General features: G+C 40.1%; 1 protein-coding gene across 3 annotated transcripts in view; it reads right to left on the minus strand.

Moving 5' to 3' along the window:
• Nucleotides 1-7,680: 7,680 nt before the first annotated feature.
• EGLN1 (egl-9 family hypoxia inducible factor 1) overlaps nt 7,681-26,883 on the minus strand; it is a 35,924-nt gene continuing 16,721 nt past the window's right edge. The window contains exons 2-6 of one of the 3 annotated variants that reach the window (XR_012628200.1): nt 16,214-16,333; nt 13,924-14,060; nt 12,475-12,542; nt 10,071-10,372; nt 7,681-8,392 (exon numbers count right to left, since the gene is read on the minus strand). Coding sequence is in view for 1 of the 3 variants with exons in the window: in XM_074863127.1 (XP_074719228.1) it covers nt 10,308-10,372; nt 12,475-12,542; nt 13,924-14,060; nt 16,214-16,333 (390 nt within the window). In the remaining 2 variants the exon portion in view is untranslated. Of the gene's footprint in view, nt 10,373-12,474; nt 12,543-13,923; nt 14,061-16,213; nt 16,334-26,883 lie in introns of all 3 variants that reach the window. The other 2 variants (XR_012628199.1, XM_074863127.1) reach the window with 2 other exon arrangements.

The following is a 26,883-nucleotide window of genomic DNA, read 5'->3' on the forward strand; positions in this document are numbered from 1 at the left end:
ATCCCCTGTCGTTCACATCACTTCATCTGCTTTTTTGTCCTAATAAGTCTTAGACCTCACATTTCTTAGACTGCATAACAAAGAACGTTTGAAGGAGCAAAAAGTAACAAGCCAAATATTTGGCTCCCCCACTGCTTAATTTAGGAGCAGTAAATAATTTTCTTTAAATGACATCAACCTCTGGACCATAATTTCTGTGTTCACTGCAAGTACCTTCTCTTCAGAGATCTGTTGCTAGACTCATGGAAGCCCTGGGGTAAGATCTGGACTAGAGCTCAGTGAAGTCCTGGTACAGTATCTTAGCTATAGCAATATGGTTTAGTTGGGGTTTTTAATTCTTCTAGTAGCTTCATTCAGCAACTTACTGATGGGAGGAACAGCCATAGGGACTCTCCACTCTTACTCCACTTCTGCCCCACTGCTTCGCTCCCCTGCCTTTGCCTTCCCACTGCCAGAAGCATCTCAGTAATTACCTGCTTTCTTCCCAGAAGGATCTGTTTGGTGGGTGTGCTGGCACCTGTTTGTAAGTGGTTTTTGATTTACCAGAAAGGTGTGGGTTGTGTTTTAAGAGAGGCATGATGCAAAAAAGCTGTGCAAATCACTTGCTCAGAGGGTGCCCACCTGCAGATGCTGGCACAGCCTCAGCAGCCCTTGCCTGCAGCCAGTGCATGGTGGGATGCAGCCTGCCCACAGCACCCACATGTGGCTTGGGGAAGCACTGGCCATTTTGTGCCAACTCAAGGGCAGCACTTCTCAGGAGCAAGAAATAGCAGGGTTTTTTTACCAATTCAAATGCTCCTTCATTTCGAGCGCAGTGTACCAGGTCCAATGGTCTTGGCCTGTTTAATGTGTAACCCAGCACGCACTTGCTATTTTACAGGCATTACTCCAAAGACTCTTAGGGGCTCTGCTATTTATAGTGCACAGCACATCTTACGCTAGCTGTTTTTCAACCAACAGCGAGACAAACTCCCTGGTGTGTGACAGGACCACACAACTTGGCATGGGCTGCTCTAGATAATGCTGCAGTGGAAGGATACGGTACAAAGACTAGGCTGTTCTGGCAGATGGCAAACACATCCAGGGGGAAGAGTCATCCTGAGGATAAAACACCCCTGGGGCTTCAAGGATGGCACCTCTACCAGGTGGAGTATGGAAAGCTGTGGGTAAGGGACTTCAGTCTTAAATCTACTGTTTTCTGCAGGATATGCTGCTAAGAATTATTTGGGTTATTTTTTTGATTTGCTTTTAGCAGTACCTATATAGGAAATTTAATTTAAACATAAACAACTTTATTACAGTGATGGTGGTTGAACATGGGAACAGGTTGCCTGGAGAGGTCATGGAGTCTCCATCCTTGAAGATACTCCGACCCCAACTGGGACACGGTCCTGGGCAGTCAGCTCTGGGTGACCCTGCTCAAGGGCAGGGGAGCTGGACCAGACCATCTCCAGGAACCCCTCCCCACCTCACCTTAGGATTTCTGCCTAACAACCCCATTTCAGGACAGTCAAATTACAGCTGAAGACAGTTAAGATCCACCTGCTTGCCCTTGCGTTGGCACAGCCCAGGAGTGCTCACACCAGCTCTAACCATCAGTTTATTTCTAGGTGCATGCTTCTTCCTCTCCCTGCAAGGTTTGGCACAGGCAGCTCTACCCAGACCATGTCCACTGCCACTACCCAGACCATGTCCATGAGGGATAAGTCCCCCATCCCATGCATCAGAGACTGGGGAGCCAAGCTGGGTGGAGGAGCAGGGAGCTGGGTCACTGCCCCAGGCCCTGCCCTGGAAAGGCAGGTTTTAATTGCTGCTTCCTTGCCAAGCCATGCTGGTGGGAATGGGGTGGCGGGGGATGGATTATGAGCCCTGCAGATGGCATGAGTATGACTGAGATGTAATGAACTCTGAATCTACCTATAAGAGATTTAGAAGGCAGGAAAAGCATCTGATGACAGGAAATAGGAGGTATTTCAGGCACTGCAAAACCCTAAAAGACTACTCAAGCTAGCTGGCAACATTTCCCAGGCAGTTTGGCAGAGTTAAGAGGACACCACCCAAGAGTTCTTACTGCTAACATTTGGGCTGACACTAGGGTCTTGAAATGCAGTTTTGTCAAAGCAGTCACATGGCCCAAGCAACACCGTAACTTCAGAGCTGTTTGCAAGGCGTTATGGACATAAGCATCCCCTGAAGGAGTGAGGACACATCAAGTTTAGAGAACACTGAGAAGTTGCTTTAATGCAGCCTTCCTCTTAAACCCTTTACAGGCTCCAGAAATGTTACCTTATGTCAAGACTCCTCTGCAGTGGAGTGCTCCCACATGAAATCAACGCTTTGCACCCTTAGCAGCACAGGTACTAAACCACACATATGGTCATGGTCAGTCTATGCCCACACTGCAGCAGGTACTGAGGGAAATGCTGCCTTAACTTCTACAGGAAGAGATGAGGGAGTAGAGGTCTCTGCTGTTGGGCAAGCATCCTTACTCAGCTTTGAGTTTGATCCCAGCCCCAAGTGTATTTTTACATGTGCGGGTACACTTGTGTCACAGTGATACTTGTCAGTCTCCTGAAAACTGTAGATGTCCTGTTTGTGAATCCAGCACCACTTTCCAGTCTCCTTGTGTCTCTCCTTTTCCTTTCTTCAAGAGAAAGACTACCCCAGCTTGGTGTAAAACTGCTCCTGGGTGATGAGAGCATGGTTAGATACACTGAATTCAGTGCCAGCTGAAGGGTATGTCCCATGAACTGCCACAGTTCAGCTGTGTCATGTATAATGCCACCACCTCTGCCAAAAAAGGAGGAGCACCCTCAGCAATTCAAGAGTAGTTTGCTTCCTTGAGACGCTCAGCAGCTTGCCACACTGAGCTTTTGTCAAGCAGCACCAACTCAAGGCATGTAGCAAGAGGCTATGCTGCTGGCCATAACTTGGTAGCTGCTCCTCTCCAGGCATTTTTTTGCAACTCTCAGCCAAGGGCTTAAGTAGCACCTTACCACCTGGAAAGGCAGGCACCAGGCTACTGCCAGCCTTCATCTTGCCAGCCCATACATTCTCCTCAGCCAAGTATTTTATAATTTAATCCAACACCCACACAAGGGGTGTAGCACAAAAGCCTGCAGCTTGGCTGACAGCATGTGGGACAACACTTGGGGAGCTAATGCAGCCTGGAAGGGTGCAAAAGCGCTGGGTTAGCAAGGGGCAGGGGAGGCCCCCACATATGTGCAGGAGCAGAAGTGGCAAGGGAGTGTGCCAGGGAGGGAGGAAGCGGAGCTGCTGCTCTCCCTACACTCTCACCTGAGGAAACTGGAGCAAATTTATAAATCTACTGTCAGGGCCAGAGGTGTAACCAACCACCTCCTGCTTCCCTACTCTTCCATCCCTGCACCAGTGGATGTTTAGTGGTAGATAAAGCTGCCTCGTGAGTATCTAAACAAGCGCTTACACCATCCTAATTGACAACAAAAAAGCCTCCCAACCAAAATACGCATCCTCTGATTGCTACAAGCTGAAATAACTTTTGCTTGTGCAGCACATCCTCCACCTAAAATTGAGCGACTGGTCTCTTTGTCCCCTCTAGGACCCCGAGAACACGTTTTTCTGCTCCGAGGGGGAGGCCCTGTCGCGGTTGGGACACCAGGGGGATCCCGGCCCCGGCTCCTGCCCCGAGCTGTCCCCGGCAGCGGGTTCCCTCAGGGTTTCTGCACCCCCGGTGACGGCCACACGTCGGGCGCCAGGACCGCGCCCCCCCTCCCCGCACTTGGCCTGATTTCCTGGGTTTGAACAAGCCTGGTTTTTACCGTAAAATACATGCCCTCCTTGGTTATGTCATTGCAGTGCATGGTTACGAAGTTGCAGCAGCTCTTAACTACACACAGTTGTTTCCTACTTGTGCGGTATTGAACAAGGTTTTTTTAAAGCTAGAGTGTTCTCACAGTGCAGGTGGGGAAAAAGAAAAGTAAAGTAGTTTAAAAATTGCTACCTACATGCCATTAAAGAGTTCTACCCATAACAAAAATTTAGGACTGAAGAGTTAACTTACTGCAGTTTTCGCTTGTTCATTAAAATAGGACTGTGCAGGACATGTGCCCAGCACCACATTACTTACTATTATGTTGCAGCTGGGGAAGAGGAAGTGAAGGCAAAATAAATATGCCCAATCTGACAGCTCAAACCTTGCTCTTTGCTATCAGGAACACCATCAGCTGGACTCTAATCTCAGAAAACAGATTCTGTTATCACCCATGGCCCTGGTTCCCTTTGCAAACGTTAGTGGTGTCCACAATCATATTTTCCTTGGAGGAATATTTATTCCTTGATGTCCAAAGATGTTGCCAAGTGCTCAAATAAAAACAGTTCTTCTGAAATATCTTTCAGTTCCAGTAACCCAAGGTACAGCACTTACCAACAGCCAAGATTTTCAGGTTTAGGGGTGGTAGCGTTTAGTTTGTTGCTGGCTAGTGGTTTGTTGGGTTTTTTTGACACCCGTCTTCACTGTTTGGAAAAACTTCCCAGGATTGCCACAGCAATTAATCAAGCTCCAAAATTCTAGTTTCCTTATGTTTCTTAGAGCTGCCACCATGCCCTCTGCTATAATGCAATTTTTAGTAGCAGTTTTATAAAGCTTGGTTACATACAGTAGTGTAAGCAAGATCCACTTACAACCTAAGCAAGTGACTCGCCTTAAGATTTTTGCTTGGTTTTTTGTTTGACGCTTTCTTTAGGTAATGAAAGACCAGCTCACAACCCAATACAATATTCAGGTATTAGGCATTCTATGTGAAAGGAGTCAAATCTCTGCATTTTAGTAATTCTGGATTCATATTTTATTTAAGAGCAAAACCAAAATTGAAGCACACAAGCCCTTGAAACGAGCTCAGGACAGGAACGGGTTCCACCCTGGCAAACCACACTGACACACAGACAGACCCACAAGGAGCACTGGCTCCACATGCTGAATATTCAGTGATGAAATTTTATTTCCCATCTCCAACAGCATTTGAAAGAAATAATGGGTTTCCAGTTTAAACACTGCCCTGAAGCAATGAGTCAGCTGTGCGTGATGCTGGCAAGCTGTTAGTCCATCTGTGCTCAGATGTGAGGCATTCCCTGCAAATTTTGAGTCATGTGAAGATGCTGGTACTGGGCTTATAGGGTAAATGAACTGGTCATCTTTTCCAGCATTTGTCACCACATTATATACAAGGTAGTTACAGTAAATTCTCCAGAAAAACCCATGAACTATTACCAATAGAAGTTTAATCCTGAGCTGCACATTTAATCCCCAAAATCCAACAAAAAAAATCCCCCCAAAAATCCCCAAAGTCCAACAGTTTACAACTTGGAAGACAACCAAGGAAACCAGCTCCTAGTTCAAGCAAAAAGTTACAAACCTCTCATCTTCAGAGACAAGAACATGCTATTTTGCAACACACCTCCATGAAGAGGAAGGATGGATGGGATGCATCAACAACTGTCTTTCCTGAGGCACACACACTGTGTACGCTTTCTCCTCACACTTCATGTTCCTCCCCAAAGCTACCACCTATAGCATAGTTTTACTTGGCATGTCCGATATTCCTCATACTTGCCATACACACGTGTTTTAATCTTGGTCTCATGCATCAGTCTTTTCCCATCCTGCTTCACCATTTCTATTTAACTCATTCCTTCCTCCCTGTCCTGCCAAGGACTTGAGTCTATCGCCAATGGGTTGGTGATTTGCACCTCATCTGCCCCTTCCACTTTTAGTCAGCTCTTAGTACCTGGCTCATCCATTTGGGAGCTATGGGACACATTTTTTCTTCTCCTTTTTCCAGGAAGGGGATAAATGTGCTGTATATTCACTCAACTTCAAAGCTATGGGGAAAAGCTGGATGGAACTGAGTAAGCGGTAGCAAGTGTCAACAAAGCGAATTCTCTGGAACTGGTTTTGTCTGGTAGGACAGAGGACCTTCAACCCACTCCTGTCAGCTGCTATCCACTCCTACCAGACACGGTCAAGCAACTCAGATTCAGCAGATGTTCCGGAGTGAACACAGCTCCTGCAGCAGTGTAACAGCACAAACAGACTTCAATACGTTTGCAGTAACTACTTATATTCAAGATTTACATCTGCAAAAAAAAAAAAAGCTGAGTATTTTATATGAAAGCTGACAATGGGAGACCCAAGTTTCTGCAGATCCATACCCACCCTCCCCCCACCCTCCAAAAGCAGATGAGATCCAAATCCAGTTAAGTCCCATGAATTTCTTCAAAGTCTTTGCTTCTCAATACTCATAAATTCCCACTATGTGTTTGCGAGTGCATGCAGCTATCTCTGTATCTGCATGCCTGCCTGCAGGCAAGGTACACACGCTACACTTCTGAGACTGAGTTTGCTATTGTCACTTGGCACTCTCCCTTCCTCTTCAAAGCATTCAGCAAGCACAAAAAATAGTACTTTCCAGTCTGATTATACTTACCAGTAAGTATGACTTACAAGATGTGATCTTTTCACTCCTGACCTTAAAGTGGTCAGCACAGCCAGATGTTTCACATAAGGTACAGGCTGTCAGCTAGCCTCCTCTCAGATTTGAAAGCATCTTTCGAGAAACGCCCAAGAGAGACTTCATCTTTCGCTGATGCAGTGTTTGACTTTACTATGGAAAACAATCCTCCTGCACACTGTGCTCAACAATGTGATAATTAAAAAAAAAAAAAAATCACGTCTACATAGGATGGTTGCAAGCACTAGAAAGGCTTCTTCCTTGTTCAGTGTAAAACAAAAATGGGAAAGAGGCCATTTCAAGAGAACATGTAAGAAGTTATACAGCACTGAAGCATGAAAAAAGCCTCAAAGCACTTTGGGATCAGCTCAGTGCTGCGCTGCACTTAGGTTTCAATCTAACACATGGGCAAGAACCATCAGCAAGTAACCAAGTGTGATGAAAGGTGCACTAAGGCTGGCAGACTCATCGGGAGATCCAGGTAACTCTTACTGAACCAGCACAAGACAGACAAGCACACACAAGGGGGCTTCACAAGAGTCAGAGCAACAGCAGAAGCACAGCCAGCCAGATGTTTCCTTGGTTACTGTACAGTCATTACAAAGCTCATCAAAAAGCTTAGGGAAACTGTGTGGCATCGTATGGGCTGGCATCTGTAGACTCCACCATTCTTCTGCCATCTTCAAAGGGCTCATAATTCACTGGGAGCCATGTAAAACTGAAGAGCTCCCATGAAACCTTATAAATCCTGTTTGAAGAGGACTTTCATTTTGCATCTCATGTACCTGTCAGAAAGTGGTAAAAAAAACAGAGCTGCCTCTATGTCCACCATCACTCTTCAGCCAGCCTAAACTTGGTGCTGTTTTTGAGGGAGAAAATCATCAGGAAAATTATCATCACACCCAGGTAACTGCAGGCAGTGTAAAAAAGAAAAAAAAAAAAAAAACAAACCAAAACCAAACCAGATCCTTCTCCAGAGCAGAAATAGCTCTGATTTTAAAAAAAACACAAAACAAAACAAACCAAACCAAAAAAACAAACCCAAAACACAAAACCCCAAAACCCCAACTCTCAAAAATCACAACAAACCAAAATACTCCCCACAAAACCACCAAAAATCCACAGGCCCCCTTTATCGGGGGCAGTTTCTACGGAGTAGTTTTAGAAGTTACAAAGATTACAAATAACCACATAGTTTTCAAGAACCTTTATACATCATCTTTTTTAATTAGATTAGCTTTACAAGCAACTTGAGAGCTCTTTCATAATGAACACTGCTTTTCAAATTACACAACTTTATAGGCAACCTGTAAATGAATCCTGAATTTCTTTGCCTGCTATAGATAAAGGTCTTGTATTTCACAGCCAGCTAACATCATGAATAAAAATAGCATTATGAAGCTTTATCTTTAACCAGGACTAGACACATACAGATCATAAGACAGTTTAAAAAATAGTTTTAAAACAAGGACCTGCTTGGTGATGCTCAAGACTGAATATTCAACCGACATGAAATGAACAGTTTCTAAAGAACATTGAAGAAATGGCTGACCCGATTTGTTGACCCTATTGTAATGACTTACATGGAGTGAAAAATTAAGCACTTTTTAAACCTGTCTGGCAAGCACAAACCTATAGTGTGATTAGAATTTGATACACCGTGTAACTGCAGTTTGAATTACAGAGGGACTGAAATGAGTTTAAAGGCTTATGCTTACATTTCTAAAACAAAACCAACCAAACCTCCGTTAAAGTAGTACTAAAGAAGATGAAGTAGAAAGAGGTGGCTTTTTTGCTTGTTTCATTGTAGCCTAAATGCACTGCAGACCAGACAGTAATGAAGATTTGCACTCCTTGGCCAGGTTGGCAGAGGCACTTACAGTAAAGGTATCCTGTCTGTTTTTCTGGGAAGAAAAGAGGAAAGACGAAGAAAACTGTAAAGGGCAAGAACTTACTAAAAAAAACCCAGAAAAGCAAAATCAAAACAAAACTGGGATTTTTGTTGGTTCTCCTAAAGGATATACCAATACTGAATTTTTTCCCCCTTCTGTCAGTTTGTTACTAAACAATTAGCTTTTTCATGTTTTACATGAACAATAGTAATCTTTTTAATAAAAAATTACTGAGCTTTCCATAGAAAAGGTCTCTAATTGAATACAAACTATACAGATGCTAAAATTGTCACAAGTGTAATATATACAGAAATATTTCTGTACACTCACATTGTTTTGGCTAAGTAAGGAAATAAGGGACAGATAGAAAACTGCAGTGAGTAAGTTGATCAACCCCCAAACTCCTGTAAATATGAATGCTGTCTTTTATAGATTTGCTTTTGTTTTCTCAAGCTTTTAAAGCTCAGGAAAAAAAAAAAAAGAAGAAAAAAAAAAAAATCAGTGTCCAAAACATCCATTTCTTAAAAATAAGAACATCAAAGTTTCTGCACATCTTTTATTCTGTGATGTCCCCTCTCCTTGATAAAAAGAAAACAATGTAAAAGAAAGTAAATGTTTTCTTACTAAATATATACCTCAGTATTGATCAAAGGGCAGTGCCTTTTTGGGGAAATCCTTCAGCACAGTGAAAACCTAAAGATGTATTGCAGAAGGAGCCTACAGCGATGCACTTCAGCTTCAGTGTGCTGACCATCTCCTTGATACTATATAATAGATCAAGGTGTCAACTTACAGACTGCATGGGACACCAACATTTGAAAAGGAAATTAAAAAAGTGAATTTTAGATATTCTATTAACTTATATACAAAGGAAAGGGGGGTGGCAAGTATTCTTTAGAAAACGGGAGAAAGCTCAAAATTTTCTGTCAAGTACATAAGGAGGTTCTGGGTACCTCTAATAGCCTAGGAAAGCCCTTGTATATTCTTGTAACTCGATGGTATTTACCAGGTCCCCAAAGCCAATGACAGCAACCAATAGTGTCAAGTTCACTTAGTGCCAGTCACTTGAAAAAAAAAAAAAACCCAAACCAAAAAAAACCAAACCAAAAAACAAGGAAGAGACAGAAACTTCCTCTCTGTGGATTCAACATACAAAACCACAAACTGAATGTTACTAATAGCGAGATACTGATTTGTTTCTGTTAATAAGGTTCAAGAGGACATAGTCAAAAAAACAATACAGCAGCAATCTTTAAAAGTTAAGATTAGTGTGAGATATGATATAAAACAATCAGGTTTTTAGCTGGTAATTAAAGTGCTCCTTTTCCGACTTAAGGTGTAAAGAAAATTAAAGTGATTATTAGTTACTGGCAACCCTTACATTAAATTAGGTCTTTCATGGCAGAGGAGAACAGTATGAACAGTTTTACAAAAATAGATCCATGTTATTTTGGAGAAGACTGTAATTTTTTTTTCTTTTTTTTCAGTTTTTCTTTTTTTTTTTTTAAGACTCAATTTTGATAAACTGTACCTGGTCATACAAAAATTACCCAAAATTCAAACTTTTACCATATAAAAAAAGGGAGAGATGAATTGGATTCAGCTGGATGACAGGTCTGGCAAAATATAAGGATGGACAAATTCTATGTAGGGCACTTATTTATGTCCAGATGCATATGCTGTTTCTTACTGATTGCTTATTTCTTCACATAAGCAGTCACAGGCCTGGAGTCACAATCACATAGTACAATGCTTCAGCAGTCAAAGAACCTTCTATCTGATGCAACATGGAAACACTGTTTGCTTCTTTATTAAAATGTTGGTTTGTTGTTGATTTTCCTTTATCTTGTTATTCACATTCAAAAGTTAATAGATAGCATCAAGATTTATCAGGGAGAATAGCAAGGGGAGTTGCTAAATCAAAGGCTTATAGAACGTCTTTTCCAACTGAGTCAGAAGGTTTGTTAAGTTCAACCCTCACACCTTTTTCACCTGCAGAAATATGAAAAGGAAATTGGTATTACTTTTCAGCATTTATCAAAGTACAGTCTTTAGAATTGCTACATCACTTTCCAGATTAGTTTTAAGAGAGTACTTCGAAGATTGTCTAGCACATATGATCTGGCAAGATATTTTTGTATACATACTCTGTATCCTGTGCTCTGTAAAGTTAACGAGCCGTGGTTACTTATCATCTCTGAAAGTAGGCATCTATTTGGCTGCCCAAGTAGAAAACCAGATACTTCACATCATACATGCAGTTCTGGAGCTCATTATCTCAGCCTTTAAATGTACGCTTTAAGAATGGTCAATCTAAGGATATTGTCCATTATTCTGTATCAGAATATTCAGAGTTTCTGGGTATTTACTTTCATAAAGAAACTTTGAGAGATTTTTGAAATGTAACATTCCATTTGACTCACTGCTAAAAAAATAAACAAAACAAAACCACCAAGCAGCCTACACCTCTTCTGTCCTTTTTTCTAAAAATTGACCTAGATAACTTCAGGTACCCCCAAATAAAAGTTTGACTATCAAAACGTTAACAGACACAGTATCACATATTCAGGAAAAATTCACTATTCTGCATGGCTTTAGTTAGACTGACACTAAGCCAAAAATGAAGTTTTCTATTTTATGACAGTTTATTCTGTAATTTTATATTTTGTCAGTAGAAAATAAAAACCATCTTGCACAATTCTTGCTGCAGATACAGAGCAAAGAAAGCAATTTTAATTGCAAATGAAAACTGAAATCACAATATGATAATATAAATTAATTACAGGGCAACTTATACCGAAATTTAAACAACCCTTCCAACCCAGCCTTCCTTGCTTAAGTGCCTGCAGTTTAGGGGGACCCTGGAGAGGGGCTGACGGGGTGGGTGAGGGGAGCACTGTCCCTGCAGACATAAGCCCATCTGAACTACTTTCCTGCACTCTCTTTGAAAGGGCAGGAGCTGAAGCTGTGCAGAGATAACTGAAACAGCTCTGATCCAACAAGGCTGGCTCCAGGAGCTGCACAGTTACACGCATGTGACACGAAGCTGAGCCTGCAGACAGAGAGGCTTCCTGCACAGACCAGGCAGGCGTTATCTGGCACTCCTGACTGCCTGGGAAGCCACCGTGCCTTGCCGAGCAGTGGGACAGGCTGCCCAGCTGGAGCGGAGGGACTCCCTGCGTTTCTTCGCAAGCCAGGCAGGAGCTGCATCACTCTTACCGCTCCCGAAATGCACAGTCACCGGCTGCACCAATGGGGACTGACCTAACCCCAGCTTTCGCAGCCACCAGATAGCTCTGGGGCTACTTAGGAGCTTCAGATGCCTAACAGCAATGAATGGAAATGTCATTTGGAAATGATGGCACATATCTTCAACATCATCAGTTTCAGAGCTCTTGACGAAACCGTGGAGAAAGTAGCCCTGTACATGTATGCACTTGTGGTACACCTGATTTTTATTTTTGTGCTACTGTAACAAATACAAAATTATGATGGCAATTACAAGCATGACAGAAGTCCTAGGCCATTTCTCCTTATAATGCTAATTTGAACAGGAAAATTAGATCAACTTCCTCTTGAGGGAGAAGCCAAAAAAGGAAAACAGATGCTAGATATGTGGAATTGGAAATGGAGGAAGTAACTCCAGTCTTTGAGTCCAGATTTTAATTTTAGGCTTTGTTTTTCCAATACAGAGATTCTAGTCAAGTTAAGTTGTATTCACTTGTTGAATCACTATAATCAATCAAAGCTATTTCCAGGGCTCTCAGTTCTGCACTGCTTCACAGTCTCTAGTGTATTTATCCTCCACACCTATTAGGGAGAGAAGACTAGGGACAAGCTGCATCCCCTGTATAAAACTACTGAGCAGCCTCGGGTCTCAGAGGAAGTGTGAGCAAGACAAGGCATTGACCTGGATTTCCCAAGTCAATGCCTAGCAGCTCAACCACTGGGTCACCTTCCCTGTAAAACCTGACTCTGAGTTACACTGGTTTTCTCCCCCTTTTTGTGCACAGGGTGGGCCAAGGAGATGAGGCTGGACTACTTAACTATTCCTCCAGAAAAAAAGGACACAAAAGAAATTAACAAGAGATTACCTGTTAGATATTTTACTTTAGCTCGTGCTCGTTCATCTGCATCAAAATACCACACTGTTATTGCGTACCTAGGGAAACAGATGGAAAAAGAACTCCTGAACTATTAAGAAAAACAAACATTGAAGCAGTTGACATAAAACACAACCTAAACGCCATGATACTTCTGCAGTCTTGACAGAAGAAAGATTTCATAAAGCACAGAGCAAGCAGGTTTTTTCTTCAGTTAGTAGGTATTTTCTGAACAGTTATTGACAGGGTGACACTGATGCTGTAAGTTTATGGTTCTTTTTCCTGATGAGGTGCTATTACGTTTTTTGCCCAGAACCTGCAATATAGTCTCTATCCATATCACCTTGCCCTGTGACCTCATCTTTTACTTTACTTGGTCATGTCCCTCACTGAGTCACACTTCAAGAACTGCTTTTTTTTGGACATTTGCCATAAGAGAAAATTAACTACACCTTCTTACACAGCTTCTCCACTGCCTGTAGAAGATTTAAATACAAAATGCCAGCTATTGAGAAAAGACTTTAAAGAGGTTTAGTAAATGGTATTTCACCCTCTGACTCTGCTCGGAGCACAAGGTGGGAAGGGAGAGCGGTACAGCCTCCGAAAAGGCTGCAAGAGGACAGAGGACCTGCCGATGGCAGTTTCAAGTTACTTCTTGCAAAGGTACTTGCGTTATCTCAGAGCTCCAGTCATTGTTCAGTGCTCTGGCCATCAAAACATGTTGCAACATGGGCAACAGGAAGTCTGGATCAACGACTCCCATGATTTACCTACTAACGCTATCTGAAAATGTCACTCAAGATGTGGGGGCAGCAGTGAATGCAGGTACCTTTATCATCCACTGGCCTGCACTGAGGGACAAAGGAGAAACCAAGTTCCCCTTGTGACTCAGAGTGGGAACAACTCCTCTAATACGCTAGAGAAAGAAAAGTTTTGTGTATTAACAATCCTTTCTGCCCCACAGCCCGCTTCCAATTCCCAAACTAGAATGCCGTGGCTTAGTTTGAAAATTACTATTTTCTAACAACTTGCTCCCAACAAAAGCGGACATAGAACTGAAGTACCTAGTCAATCTTACAGAGAAATAATCTTACAGAGAAATAATGAAGACAGCACCCCTTGGCTAAGGTGGGGTCTGCTTACGGTTCTGTGTGCTCCTACCCAGTTCTGCCAAGCACTCCCTCAGAAACTTCTGATGTTTCCAGTCTGCCCTCCTACCTACTTGAGAGGATGTTTTCTCCAAAATAAGAGATCAGACGTCAGTACAAACTCAGCAGCACAACAGAAGCCTAATTATTAAGAAAAAAATCCCTTCTTGTCATAGTGCAACTAGAACTGTACAGGGAAAGACCTGGGATCAGATCATAATTCATAGTGTCACTCATTTCTCATTAGGATTCACTTGATAAAATAGGCATCGTGCAATACACAGAGTCCTACCTTGTAGCAAACGCTGGCTGTACTTCATGAGGGTTGCGGCGATCAGACCAGAAGAATAGCAGTCTATCAAATTTGGGTTCAATATCAGCAAATTGGGCTTTACCTTCTGGAAATATCCGAAGGATGCCTCCACTTACCTACAAATTAAATATTTAAAACCAGTACTTGAAAACAATGTCTCACTGTATTTAGAAGTACTGAATATCACATTTGAAAATATTTCAGACACTCAGAACTGAAATAAATGCCTTTATCAGATGCTACAGAAATTATGAATCTACGGCTTTTCTGTTGACATATTTCATTTAACAAAACATTTCACACATTTTTCACTGAGTAATTTCAGAATGCTTGCAAATATTGACCTTCATTCCAGCAAAAAGCTGTGGCTTTAGATTGGTTACTAAAAATATGCCAATACAGATGATAGAAACATCATATTTCACATCCAAGTTTCACGTTTTCCCCTTAGAGATTGTTTAATTTACCAGCAGCAGAAGTTTATGGCACATTTCTGTAATTAAGATGAGGAAAGACTAGGAAACTTCAAACTAAAACTTGAATCTGTACTACTCTTGGTCAATTTAGATCTCTGCCAGGCTTTGAAAAACAGCACAGATAATTATTTTTAAGTCACATTAACTTCTTCCTACAGATAGTATTGATGTGTTAAATCTTACTACAGATTGCCACCATAGGCCTTCATGGGGAAGTGATACAGTGCAGGAACTAACAAGGTAAATTGATATGACTGTTTTTTAATTGTGATCTAAATCAGTCAAAAAGAAGTGACAATTTAGATCAATTTGTTCTCCTAAAGAAAGTTTGAGTTTCTTCCTTTGCTAACCACTCACTATACTTGGTAATACATTAATTTGTAGTTTGAAATGGATTTTGCAGGAAATGAAATACTTTTGTTCATAAATTAAATATACAGTTAGTAAATTTTTCAGTTATTGTGCAAATGCTATTTGCTTGACTGCTACACTCTGGTTTATATTCATTTTTTTTCAGAGAAGAAACCATAAATCAACTAAAAAAGCCCCAAAGCTGCATTTTAAGATGTTCAGTCCAACCAGTGCACTTATATGCAAAGATGCTATCAGGGCAAAAAAGGCTAGTAATTTATTTTCTAGTTGAAGGATCAAATTTGACATTTCAAAGAGCAAGTCAGAAACAGAAAGCTTCAAGTGCATCCATTTCACACTCATCTTTCTGATCTACCAGTTTTATGTGAGTATGTTATCAGTCTCATTGTCTCATCCAGCTCTTACAAGAAATGGAGAGCATTCAAGAAAAGAAAACAATACAAAACAAGAAAACCCCTCAGCTGCAACCTATGTTATCCATATCTGGTGCACCCAATTCACAGAAACTGCTTATGTGCTCTTCCACATGCTACTTCCTAAGTACGACAGAAGTATCAGTAGTTTTATCTTTTTTTTCATATACAATGAGAATAAACTTCTCCATAGCTAACTGCACAGCAACTGAGGAATAAACAAAGCTATCTTTGTATTATTCTCTCATGCTTTCAATACAGACAGTTAGCTACATCCATTCTTCAAATTTACCTAATCCCACTAATCACTAGGAAAATCCTTATTAAAAAATTACTTTATCATGGTCACTGTATCTATGGAGAGTTTCAAGTCACTGGTAGTAAATTCTTAAGGCAACTTGAACTGTGTTATAAATCCTTACCTATTCTACATCCTGTATCTACAATGATAGAAAGACTTGTGCTGCTCTGAACTATACTGATACAGCAATAACCATAACACTTGGTTTATTTGAAACTGCTCCCAAGATACAGCACCTTTCTTTTTAGAAGCATACTCAAGTAATCTAGTTGCACAGTCAACTCAAGATTCAAGAGGAATATAAGGAGAAATAAACTAAAAGCAATTATCTTTCAAATATTCTTTATTTACTCTTTGTGTATGTGTGTGGCAACTGATGTACAGTAAATTGCATAATTAGATATTTATGAAACTTGGATACTAGCAGATACTTTTATGTATAATTAAGAAATACACATGAAAAACATGCAACTTTCCTTCAATCTCGTTGTCAAGGAAGTCCTGCTGGCATCATTCTAAACCTTGAAAATAAATGCCTTGTCTCTAGCTGCTCTTACCAACAGCAGATCCAGGGGGGGAAGGATACCCACAGTTAACGTAAGAACACAACTAAGGCACAGAAATAAGGACGCGAACAAAGACCTGTAGCAAAGGTGTATTAGCAAGTATATGTAAAAAAAAAAATACAGAAAGAAATTCTTGCATACCTTGGCATCCCAGTCTTTATTAAGATAATATATACACGTAACACATCTTCCATCTCCATTGGGATTATCAACATGGCGCACGTATCCTGTTCCATTGCCGGGATAACAAGCCACCATAGCCTAGTCAAAGAATCAAAACACAATAATTATTAATTTTATCTGTGTGTGTGGGGAAAAAGTCTACATTTTATCTGTATTAATTCTTAAGCAATTCATACATAAGCAACAGAAAAAATAAGTTAGAAATTATGAGAAAATAATTTTTTAATCTGTGTTTTCTTTCTAGTTAAAACCTGGTTTTTAACACAAACAGATGTCTACAACAAAGGCATGAAATACACTGAGAGGAATACTGTTAATTAAGGTATGGAAGGTGGGACTGCTCCCATGTTGTGACTAACCCTTCAGACTTCCCTCCCTTGAATGAAATACAAGAGAGGAAAAATGTCCTGTATATAATTAAGTAACATGTGCTTCTCCTTGTGATAAGAATAGTCGTCTTCCAGACTCAAGTTCACAGACAACTATCTTTTTGTCCTTTTTTTTTTTTCCTTCTGTATTTCCATTGCAAAGAATTCCTCCTTGAAAAGTTGTGTCAAACTTTATTTTTAAGAGACTTTATAGACAAGACCATTAGCCCATCTTACTCAATCACTCCAAGCGCATTCTTGGGCTTGTGTTTTGTCCTATACATAGGAGGTCTTTGAACCTTTGTTGAAACAATCCTACATGTACAACAAAAACATCCTTTTTAGTCAAGAAGTGAGAAATTGAAAACAGACACCGAACAGTAATCTGTAATAACCTTCTGACATCAAACGATTCCCGTTACAGTAGTATATTTAATTTCCCATGCTGCACTTAGCTCAGCTGACTTGAAAGACCCCTAGAAGGTGGTTTGATTTCTGAGTCTTCAGACATGCGGATGTGCGTGTGAAACAAACTGGCCATTTTGCTAACAGATGGCCTGATTAGCTTGATTAGCTATCAGTTCACATGGCTGGTTTGTTGTACAACACATCCCCTTTACGCATTTGCTGGAAATACTAATCATTTCAGGTTTTTGAAAGAGATCCAAAGTTTTCCAGGCCATGTTATCCACTGCCATCGTAGTACTCAGACGTCTGCAGTGACAATATCCTATCTGAAAAAAAGTCGTAACACGAATTTAAAAGAAAAGCAAAAAAGTGAGTTTCTATCAACAATCCTAATACACTACTAACCCTCAATGAATGTCTGCTGTTTAAAAAAAAAACCTAAAAAACATTTAAATGCAATCATTCCTGTCTAGATTTAGACTGGTTAAGTTAGAACTTAAAGTCAGACCTCTGGATTACAAACTCTTTCACCTCTCACATAAAATATCAAAAATAGTGTTCCCAATGAAGTGTTAACTGTGAAAACATAACCCATCAGATTAAAAGTATTTCAGTCAACTGCTTCAGTGCTTTTTTTGTTTTACACTATTTTAATTCCCCCCCCCCCCCTTTAAATGTTAATGAATAAAACTTTCCAGTTTGCATTACTTGCAAGAAACTGTGCTTTGAGCAGGCTGAGAGACAAAGTACTTGCAGTTCAATCAGTAAAATTTTGTATATCACATGTAAGCAGAATAGATTTCATTATAGCGGCAAATGTTTTAAAATCTTTATTTCCATATATACTCTACTGAGGGAAGAAGCAATTTTTTGGTAGCTGCTTCTAGGCAGAAATCAGAACATAGTATTTGCCAAATAGTAGCACCATGTTTATAAAAAAAACCCCTAAAATTTAAGCCAAACTTCATTCACATGAGATGGAAGTGGCTACACTGCATGAAAAGTACTAAAACTAAAAAACTCAAATATATTGTAATTTTGAGATTAGGCACTTCAGTTTCTCAATCCCTTTACTGTAATCATAGTGTAGTCATCCTTACAGGTCTCACGTTATGTAAACATATGACACGTATCAAGTAATGTGACGTAATATTTGGCAAAGTCATTACTTATCAGTTTTGCTGCAGGAAGATAAACCCACAAAAATCAAAACAGTGAGTTACAGATACCAAATAATGTAATAAGGGTTCTGTAATTTCCTTTCTTATGGAGAAAAAGGAACAAAACAAAAGCGAAGCTGGGCTGAAAGAGGAAGATACTGGGTTTCCACTGAAAGCCAACCCTCTTGAAAAGAGTCCCACATACACCTTATCACACTCTCATGGAGCACAAACAGTGCTGAAAGTAGATCCAGGTCCAATCCTGTAATACCATTCCTAATAACAGAAAAGTTTTAATTTAAGAGGTTTTGTTGAGAAGTGTCATGTAAATTAAATCCTGACATTAATTCTTGCTCACCAGCTGCGTGATCAGCTACTAAAACTCATTCAGAATGAAGAAAACATTGAGACCAAGAAGCTAGAGCAATGTCAATTCTCACTGAGATAAGGAGGAGTTAGACTCAGATATGCAAAGGTCTTCAGGCACATAAATGACCTAAATATCTGTCACTGAGATAAAAACCTCTAGTGTTAGAAGTTTAGGACAGTTCCCAGGTGTCTCTGGCCAATACAGGGTTTTTTCCAAGGGCACACTTGGTTGACATCTGTTCCTCAAAAAGATTATTTTGCAGTTAAGAGAAGCATAGATTTGCAGCCTATTGCTATAGTTTCCTTTATAAGGTACTGAAATGGGTACTTGACTTCCCTTCAGCAAAGAGAACAAGGAAGGAATCTCTAACATCAACGTTGCTGAAGAAAGAGGACCAGCAGCACTTTTTGCAAAGTCTGTGGAAACACCAGTTGTCATCAACTTCACATAAAGAGCAGTCATATTCAATGTCATAAGCATTTCATACAATCATTTGAGTCTAAAATAGTCAATGTTTAAAAAAGCCCTTGTTTCTGACTTTGGAGTCTGAAACTTCTGCTATCATCAACTGCAAGAGACGACAAACAGTTTTACTGCGATAACTTATCTAATACATATTTGTTATAACAGTAAGTATGACTCAGCCTTTAGGGGCAAATTGGAAAGCAAACAAATTTGCAAATCAGCCAGTGTAGTATAATATACATTGCTTTTGCCAGTTAGTGTGACAACTCCCTCTCCCCAGTTGAACTATGATAAGGAAAGTCGCAAAAATTAACAATTTACAGGATGTGGAAATATATTGCTTTGTGAAACAATAAGAGGTGAGTTCGTGTCAAACTCTCATGGCATTGCAACATCTCCCACATGAACGGGACAAAAAAGTGACCCAGGTAAATAATGAAGTCACTTTTGTTGAATAATGAAGTTACTTTTGTTGCTGTTTTAACATTTTACAGTATAAATAAGCAAGCAAATACATGTATGCCAAGCAGAGAGAAAAATTTGGGTTTGCAGCTTTTTTTTTTTTAAAAAACACTGTTAATGGCAGTCAAGAGAGTGAGGCATTTGAGACCAGAATGTCGAAGATTCCTTGACATTTCAGACTATGAGCAATAAAGTTGTTAGCTCTCCAAAACAAAGAGCTACCTGTCTGACCAGTTCTCCCATAAAAGTAATCAATTAATTCAGCTCAAGGCATTACTGGCATTTTCTTAATAGACAAGGAGGTATTCCCTTTTGTGCTTCTTGGGCATTACAATTTTTAAGCACTCAGTAAACTTAATTTCCTCAAAGAATATATTTAAGTCACACAGTGGATTTGTTCACCCAGTAGATTCCTTTGCAAAAACTTTCAATATTAACCTTCTTTAACCCAAGAGCACTCTCTCTTAATCTGAGCACTCATGCCTAGCACATGAAGGATGTCCTAAGATAACCCTCTGGAATTCATGAGTAACCAAGAAAGCATGAAAGCGTCCTCACCACTCTGCAATCTGCCCAACTGGTGCTATCAAACCCAAGTTCTCACACACTTAAGCAGCTGTCGATCGCTCATTCATGTACAGATGTTCTACCTGCAAATGTTTAACTCTGGAAAATTAACTTTAGGTCATTGGCCCAAACGACCAACACTAAGTACCTAACAGAAGAGCTAACTGCAACCACAGATTTTTGCTAAGCATTGCCAGCCATTACTCTAATTAACAATTAAATGCAGGAAAGTAACATCAGAGGCAATAATCCATAGTCCATACGGTTTTGTTCACTATGTAATGAGGCTAAGACACTCAACCCTGTGAGGTACAGCACAGCAGTGCAGCTGAAAACATGATTTCATCGGGGAGTAGCCTCAACCTCCTTTCATAGAGAAGTATGGCATCCTCACACATATATAAAGGAAGACTTGCAGGTAAACAGACTGAAGCTTTTTCCTCTACCCTCTCCATTCCTCTCACAGCTGGATACCTGCAAGTTTAGGTATTGTTCCTTAAAAAAAAAAAAAAGGTAGCAGTAATAGCAAACTCTTGGGAAAGAGGGGAAAATACCAGTTACATGACAACATAAAATTCCTTAGGGGGGAAAAAAAACCCCAAACCAAACATAAAATAGAGAAAGGACATGTGTTCTGTCATACTAGTTTATTAATGTAAAATAACTTTATTGTTTAGCTCAGATTAAAGAAAACTGCATCAGTCTAGGAGATGTCACTTTTGCAGTTTGCCGAAGGAACTGCAAATCTCAGTGAGCAAAACAAGATGTCTAAATGCAAGACCGATGACTTCCTACCAGAATTTATCAGATGCTCTCACAAAGACTTCACTGGAAATCCTTGGCATGGGTCATCTGACAGATTATTCAAAGAAAGAAAAAAACCCCACACATCACTGGAATGAAGAACCAAAGAAAACTTTAAAAAAAAAAAATCTGACCTCTCTCTGTTTGGTCCATCTGTGATATATTTCTATTTCAAGAATTTTTTCAGCCCTCACAAACAACAGTCCCGAGGAAATACATTTCCGTTAAGCACACGTCAGTAAGATTTTTCACAAGGTGTACAAAATAATAATCAAATTGAAGGAAAAAAGACTGTATTGGTACTACCTTGTACTACATGTTAACATGGTACAGCTTGGCTTCAGTTCATAACTCCTCCTGCAAATTCTTCACAAGCAGAGACAGAAATTTGCAACAGAAAGAAAATATCAATGGGGAGAAACTCCATCAGCCTTACCCAAAACAGAGAAAGCCGGAAGGGGTAAAATAAGCGTTTTGGGACACAGCTAAGCCAAGTATTTCCATACTTACTTTCACCTGAATAAAACTTTATGCTGATATCCTCCATGATCTAGTAAGCAAGGCTAGAGAACCAAGTTTTCACACAAGGCAACACCGTGAAACTAGAAAAGTTGGAGAGAAATATCAGCCTCTGCAAAGATTCCCTCCTTAAAAATCCATGCCTTGCAATCGTCATAACTGGAGAACCTGCTAGAGGAAAGCAAACTACTACTTGGCTTAAAAATTAAACAACGCAGTAGTTCCCCAAGAGAGAATAGCAATCTGTAAATTTGAGTTAGAAGCTAACATAGAGACTGACACATTGCAGCAGCTTTGAATCATTTATCTTTAAGCCCTCTCTCCTAGTATGAAGTTACCACTACAGCCGTTCAATTTGTCTATTAGCAAAAGAGTATGAGCTATTATTTTCTGTCACATTTTTCTCTGCAAATATGGTAAAACACCTAGCTGCAGATTAAAAAAAAACCCCAACAACCAAAAAACAAACAGCCCAAAAAACCCCAACTATTTCAAATACCAGCTATTTGGGTCATCTTTTGGCAAGCACAGAGTAAGCTGCTCTTCTAGGAAAAAACGACTGAAGGCAAGAACGACAAGCATGGGTCACCCCTCTCCTGTGGCTGCTGAGGGTAGAAGCAGAAGTTTTAACAGGGAAGTAGGCTTGGCAAAGCTGCCAGCTCTTGAGCTGGCAAAGGGAAGGTAAACTGAAATGAGAACAGAGATGAAAAATGAACTCAGATAGAAAGGGAGAGAGGAAAAAATGAGAGTTGACATAGCTGCTTACACTATAAATAGAATCAGCACACAGCTATGTACAAGATTATATCTCCCATGAGCTTCTAGGGAGTTCAGAAACTAATGGTAACCTGAACCACCTCACTTCTTCCTAGGCAATGGCCAATACATGTTTCCTACTTGCTTTGATAGAACTGCATTTCAGATGCATACAAAATCAAGCAACATAACATACTATCAAAAGTTTGGCACAACAGATTAATACTTTTACTATGCTGCTTATTTCTAACTTGCCAATTGGATCTTGATTTCTCAAGACTGAAGTTCAGAGAAAGCTTTGCCAACCTAGCAGTTCGGTGGCAGGCTCTTCAACTTCTCTTCAAATTAAGTCATTGGTTTACTCTTGTCTTATCCTAATAAACTGACACAAATCAGAAGGCAGATTCTCACCGTACACCCACGAGGCTTTGACAGAGCCCTGAGGAAAGGTAGGGCAATCTGAGAAATGTATCTCACAAGGTGAGCCAATGAGTGACTGAAACCAGTGTTCTAGGCAAACCTAAAATACACCTCTTAACTCCCAGTTGAAGTCCTGCAGCCCCCACCGCTACTAAACTGAGATAACAACATTTAAACATTAACAAGGTTCTCTCTGCTCTCCTGTACCTCAGCTTGTAAAGTTGCAAGTCTCAAATCTCCAAAGGCAAAGAGAAGAGATCACCAAGTCAGCCTACAAACTTCAGGGGAAAAAATAAAGACGTATCTTCCTTAATAGTTAACACACTGGCATTTTCTACACTGCTGGACAAGTTAGGAAGGACATACCTGTTCACAAAATTGTGCTAGTTTAACCAAAAGGTGCTGTTTTAAAACTGAATCAGTCGAATCAGTGCAAATGTCCTTGCAGTCCTTCAATCTTATGATGGTCTAGCTTCCATTAACTTCATCTAACTGCTTATTAGGAAAATAAAACTCTGTTCAAATCTAAAAATGTATACAGAGAGTCATGCACTGGCTTAAACAGGATATTAAAAAAAATAAATGTGAAGTTTATCTAATGCATCTCTGAATATAAACAAATGTCTTAAAGCCCAAACCACCTGCTTTACCTTAAAAAAAGAATTAATACAAGCACAATCAAGCTATGTTAGTGCTTTAGCGCACTAACAGCTCCCCTAAGGTTCAACATGACACATTCTGATAGGTTTGATATCACAGGCTACTACAAACTTAAAAATTCAGCAACCTAGAACAAACAAAAAATCCCCCAAATATACCTAATCAAGGCTTCCCAAAGAAGGTAGATGAAAAGCATGTCACTAGGGGCAGAAAGTTCTCTGTTAAAAAGCCTAGGAATAAACACAACACTCGACTTTGCAGATGAAAAGGGTTTAAAGCTTACTTTGATGTGTGTCAGCCTAAGTCTGTCTACATTATGATTAAATAAGTTGACCGCTACACTTCAGATTCAAACACTGTTGAATAATCTAAAATGCAGAATTGGCTGGCCTCCATGGATAACTCCCAATTCCCTCCGAGAGATGCAGACTGGTGACTCAGTGTTTTGGTGCTGTACAAAAATTTGACAGAGAAGTCAGTCAATCAACACAAACTTTAAGGGTCTGTTTTTAATTTAACATCTCAAATGCTCTGAAATTAATAAAACCATTTAGAAAGTAAGTACTTCGCAACATTTCCTCCCCAACATGGGATAGATCGTTCTGCTTGCACATGAGACTAGTCAACTTACTAGTTTCATCACTAACCGTTCAGAAAGAGTGCAGAGAAGCAACATCTTTAAGAACTAAAAATAACACATTAAACCAATCTACAACAGTGCACTAAAATAAGAAGTTAAGCCTCATTCAGTTACATCACTTAAAATATATTCTGACAGTAGGTTGTGCACACCAAACTTCCAGAGCCAACCACATGACATCAAGAGGCACCGTGATAGATGACACATGAAAAAGTGTGGTTACCTATTTTAAGATTATTACACACAATCAGTGAATTTGTTTAGTTGTGTGAGATCTACTGGATAAACTGAACTTACATTACCTTAAAAATAAAGCATGCACACTAGCCCAAACTTGAAAGCTGAAGACTTTTTATACTTAATACAGGAGAGGCTAGGGAGGAAGAAACCCTAATGATTAAGGGTGGGCAAGGGGTGATCGTTTTCTGTTTTTATTTTTAAACAGAACCACACTGTAATATCTGTGAAAGCGAATGGCTGAGAGATTTGCCATTTAAAGAGTATCATCCATCATCCCTACCATTCTCCTCCCAAAACTATACATACTGAGCTGGAACTTCTTCCCTATGGAAGGTAAGAAACTGTACATGATAGTTTTGCCAGATACTAGGAGAAAAAAAAGGACTGATTTTAGTTATTTCATTTCTTACTTAAAACTGTAGTTTTGTTTCTGCCTTAAGGAGCAAAATAATCATAGAACTGAAATTTGCAGGAAATATTATCTTTATATAATTTTGAATGTTGTGCAACTGCGTGGTAATAGGATTGCATATTTAGTGCTATGGCTAGTCAGATATTTGAAAGTACTTGTGTACTGTAAATATCTTAAATTTACTGCATCTACATGAACATTTACTGAAGTATCCAAGCCATGGTCTCAGCTACCACCTCTAGCTTTTAACCACATAAGTGTTTACTGCCATAAACAGTATATTGAGGAAAATGATTTTTAAAATAGTTTTTAATGATATTTGCAAGGGGACATACATGATTCAGCATGCCCACAGCATTCCAAACTTGACACCATACACTATAGCATTCACTCCTGTTTGAGTCCAGACAATTCTTTGAGATTATTTATAAATTAAAAAACCAAATAACTATACACTGAAATGCTAATAGACAAAACACTGCTTTAATTTATATTAACACTGCACAAATGTCTGACTAAGGTTTAAAGGCAAATAGCAATGAACAGCCTGTAATACGCTTTCAAGTCACCTGCAATTTAAACCCAAGAAATGCTGACTCTGCCCATACTGCTTTTTATGGGCTTTCACACATAAACTGCTTCCATCCAAACCCTTCTTTACAATCCCACCACCGCACTGTAACAGGGCCTCTCTCCCAGCTGGTATAAACAGTTGGGGCTTTTTTGGTTTTAACCAATCACTCAGCGTATCCAGTTCAAACATAAGCTAGCATTATACAAATCTACTTGCGTTCCAGCTGTGTTGGGCTCCCACCAGTGCTTGGGGAAAGCCTTGAGGAACAGCTGTGGCCATGCAGAGCTACAGGATGACTATAAACGCCAGGAGCAGGACTGCTGACATTAGCATGCAAGTGAAAAGTGACTCCAAAACCCACCCCACCCATTCCCACCCATTCCAGGTATGGCCATGTCACGTTATTTCAGGTTAAGGAGGCATTCTGCCGCACTGGGGAGGCTGCACTGGCCCAAGTGAAACTCCTGGAGGAGGGCGGCTCAGGAACGCGATATATTTGCTCTTAGGAGTACATGGCCACATGAGCACAAAAAAGATCTGAATGTACCCAGCACTGACTCCAGACAGCGAGAAACACCTGAGGAAACTGTCCATCCTTGCATAGCCGATACAAAAGCCCCATCATTTTCTTAAACACCAAATCCGGTGGCTCTACAGCAAATTTCCACTCATGGCAGCAACGAGATCATCTTTAGGTTAGGACCTCCCGCAGAGAGCAGAGCTCCCTGGTGTTGCTTCAACAGCCTTTTCCCCACTCTCCCCAGTCACAACCACTTGCATCCCAAGAGACCAGCTGATGGAAAAATACATCACCCTCATGCCTTGGGAAAAATAAAATATGCTGCATTACCAACTATCAATTGATTAAAAGGAACCCATCTAGTTTGTTCCAAGTCCATTTATACTTGGCACTAGGAAACTGCTACAAAAACAACCAATCTAGGCAAAAAAGTTACCTACTTTTCTCCTTGCCACTATTTCAATAACAAAAATATTTTATATATATTCATCAAATTATTGACCCTTCCTCAAAGGCAAATAGGCTTCTCCACAGACTGGTCCTTTTCTGTGAACAACTAAAAAAACCTGTTGATACTATCTGTCAAGGCTTCTGTCAATCAACATTGCTATGACTGTCTGTAACTCGACAAGTATCTTGGTTAGAAGTAGGATGCTAACCTCAAATTCCAAATTTCCCACTCTAAAAATCGGAAGGTGGAGGAACCCAAACTCCACACAGAGTGATGATGTAAGCAGAAAAAACACAGTGTAGAAAACCTGACAGGAATGAGAAGAAAGCCACTCTGAAACAACTTGTCACTGAGATTTTTTTCCTCTTTCAAAGCATTCAGGAGAGCACAGAACCAGGACCTCTCTCTCTCCAAATGCTCACGCAGAAAATTGGAAATCCTAACACCACCTGAGTTAGCATGCAGCCAGTACTTACATACTCTTAAACCTTTCTAAAAGCACTGCGTTTAGTAAAAAAAAAAAAAAAAAAAAAAAGGAAGCACATTGTTCCACATCCCACCCAGAAATGATGGACTTCGAGACAGGACATGCACACCTCATTCTCTCACATTTTTGCAGAAAGGTTTTTCTGCATGGGGAGAGATTGCAGGGATTAGCAGTAGTAGCCCAGATCAGAGGTGTCACGTCAGACCACGAGGACTGTTCCACAGGACGTATTTATGGAACCTACTCATGAGATCTGCAGATCTTAAGTTTTACCTTTCAAAGCCTGTTCCCAGCTTCAAGTTGTGACAAAAAAAAGATAAATAAAAAATATATGCAAGAACATGA

This window comes from Strix uralensis, chromosome 3 (genome assembly GCF_047716275.1).
Source record: "Strix uralensis isolate ZFMK-TIS-50842 chromosome 3, bStrUra1, whole genome shotgun sequence".
In the NCBI taxonomy this organism is placed as follows: domain Eukaryota; kingdom Metazoa; phylum Chordata; class Aves; order Strigiformes; family Strigidae; genus Strix; species Strix uralensis.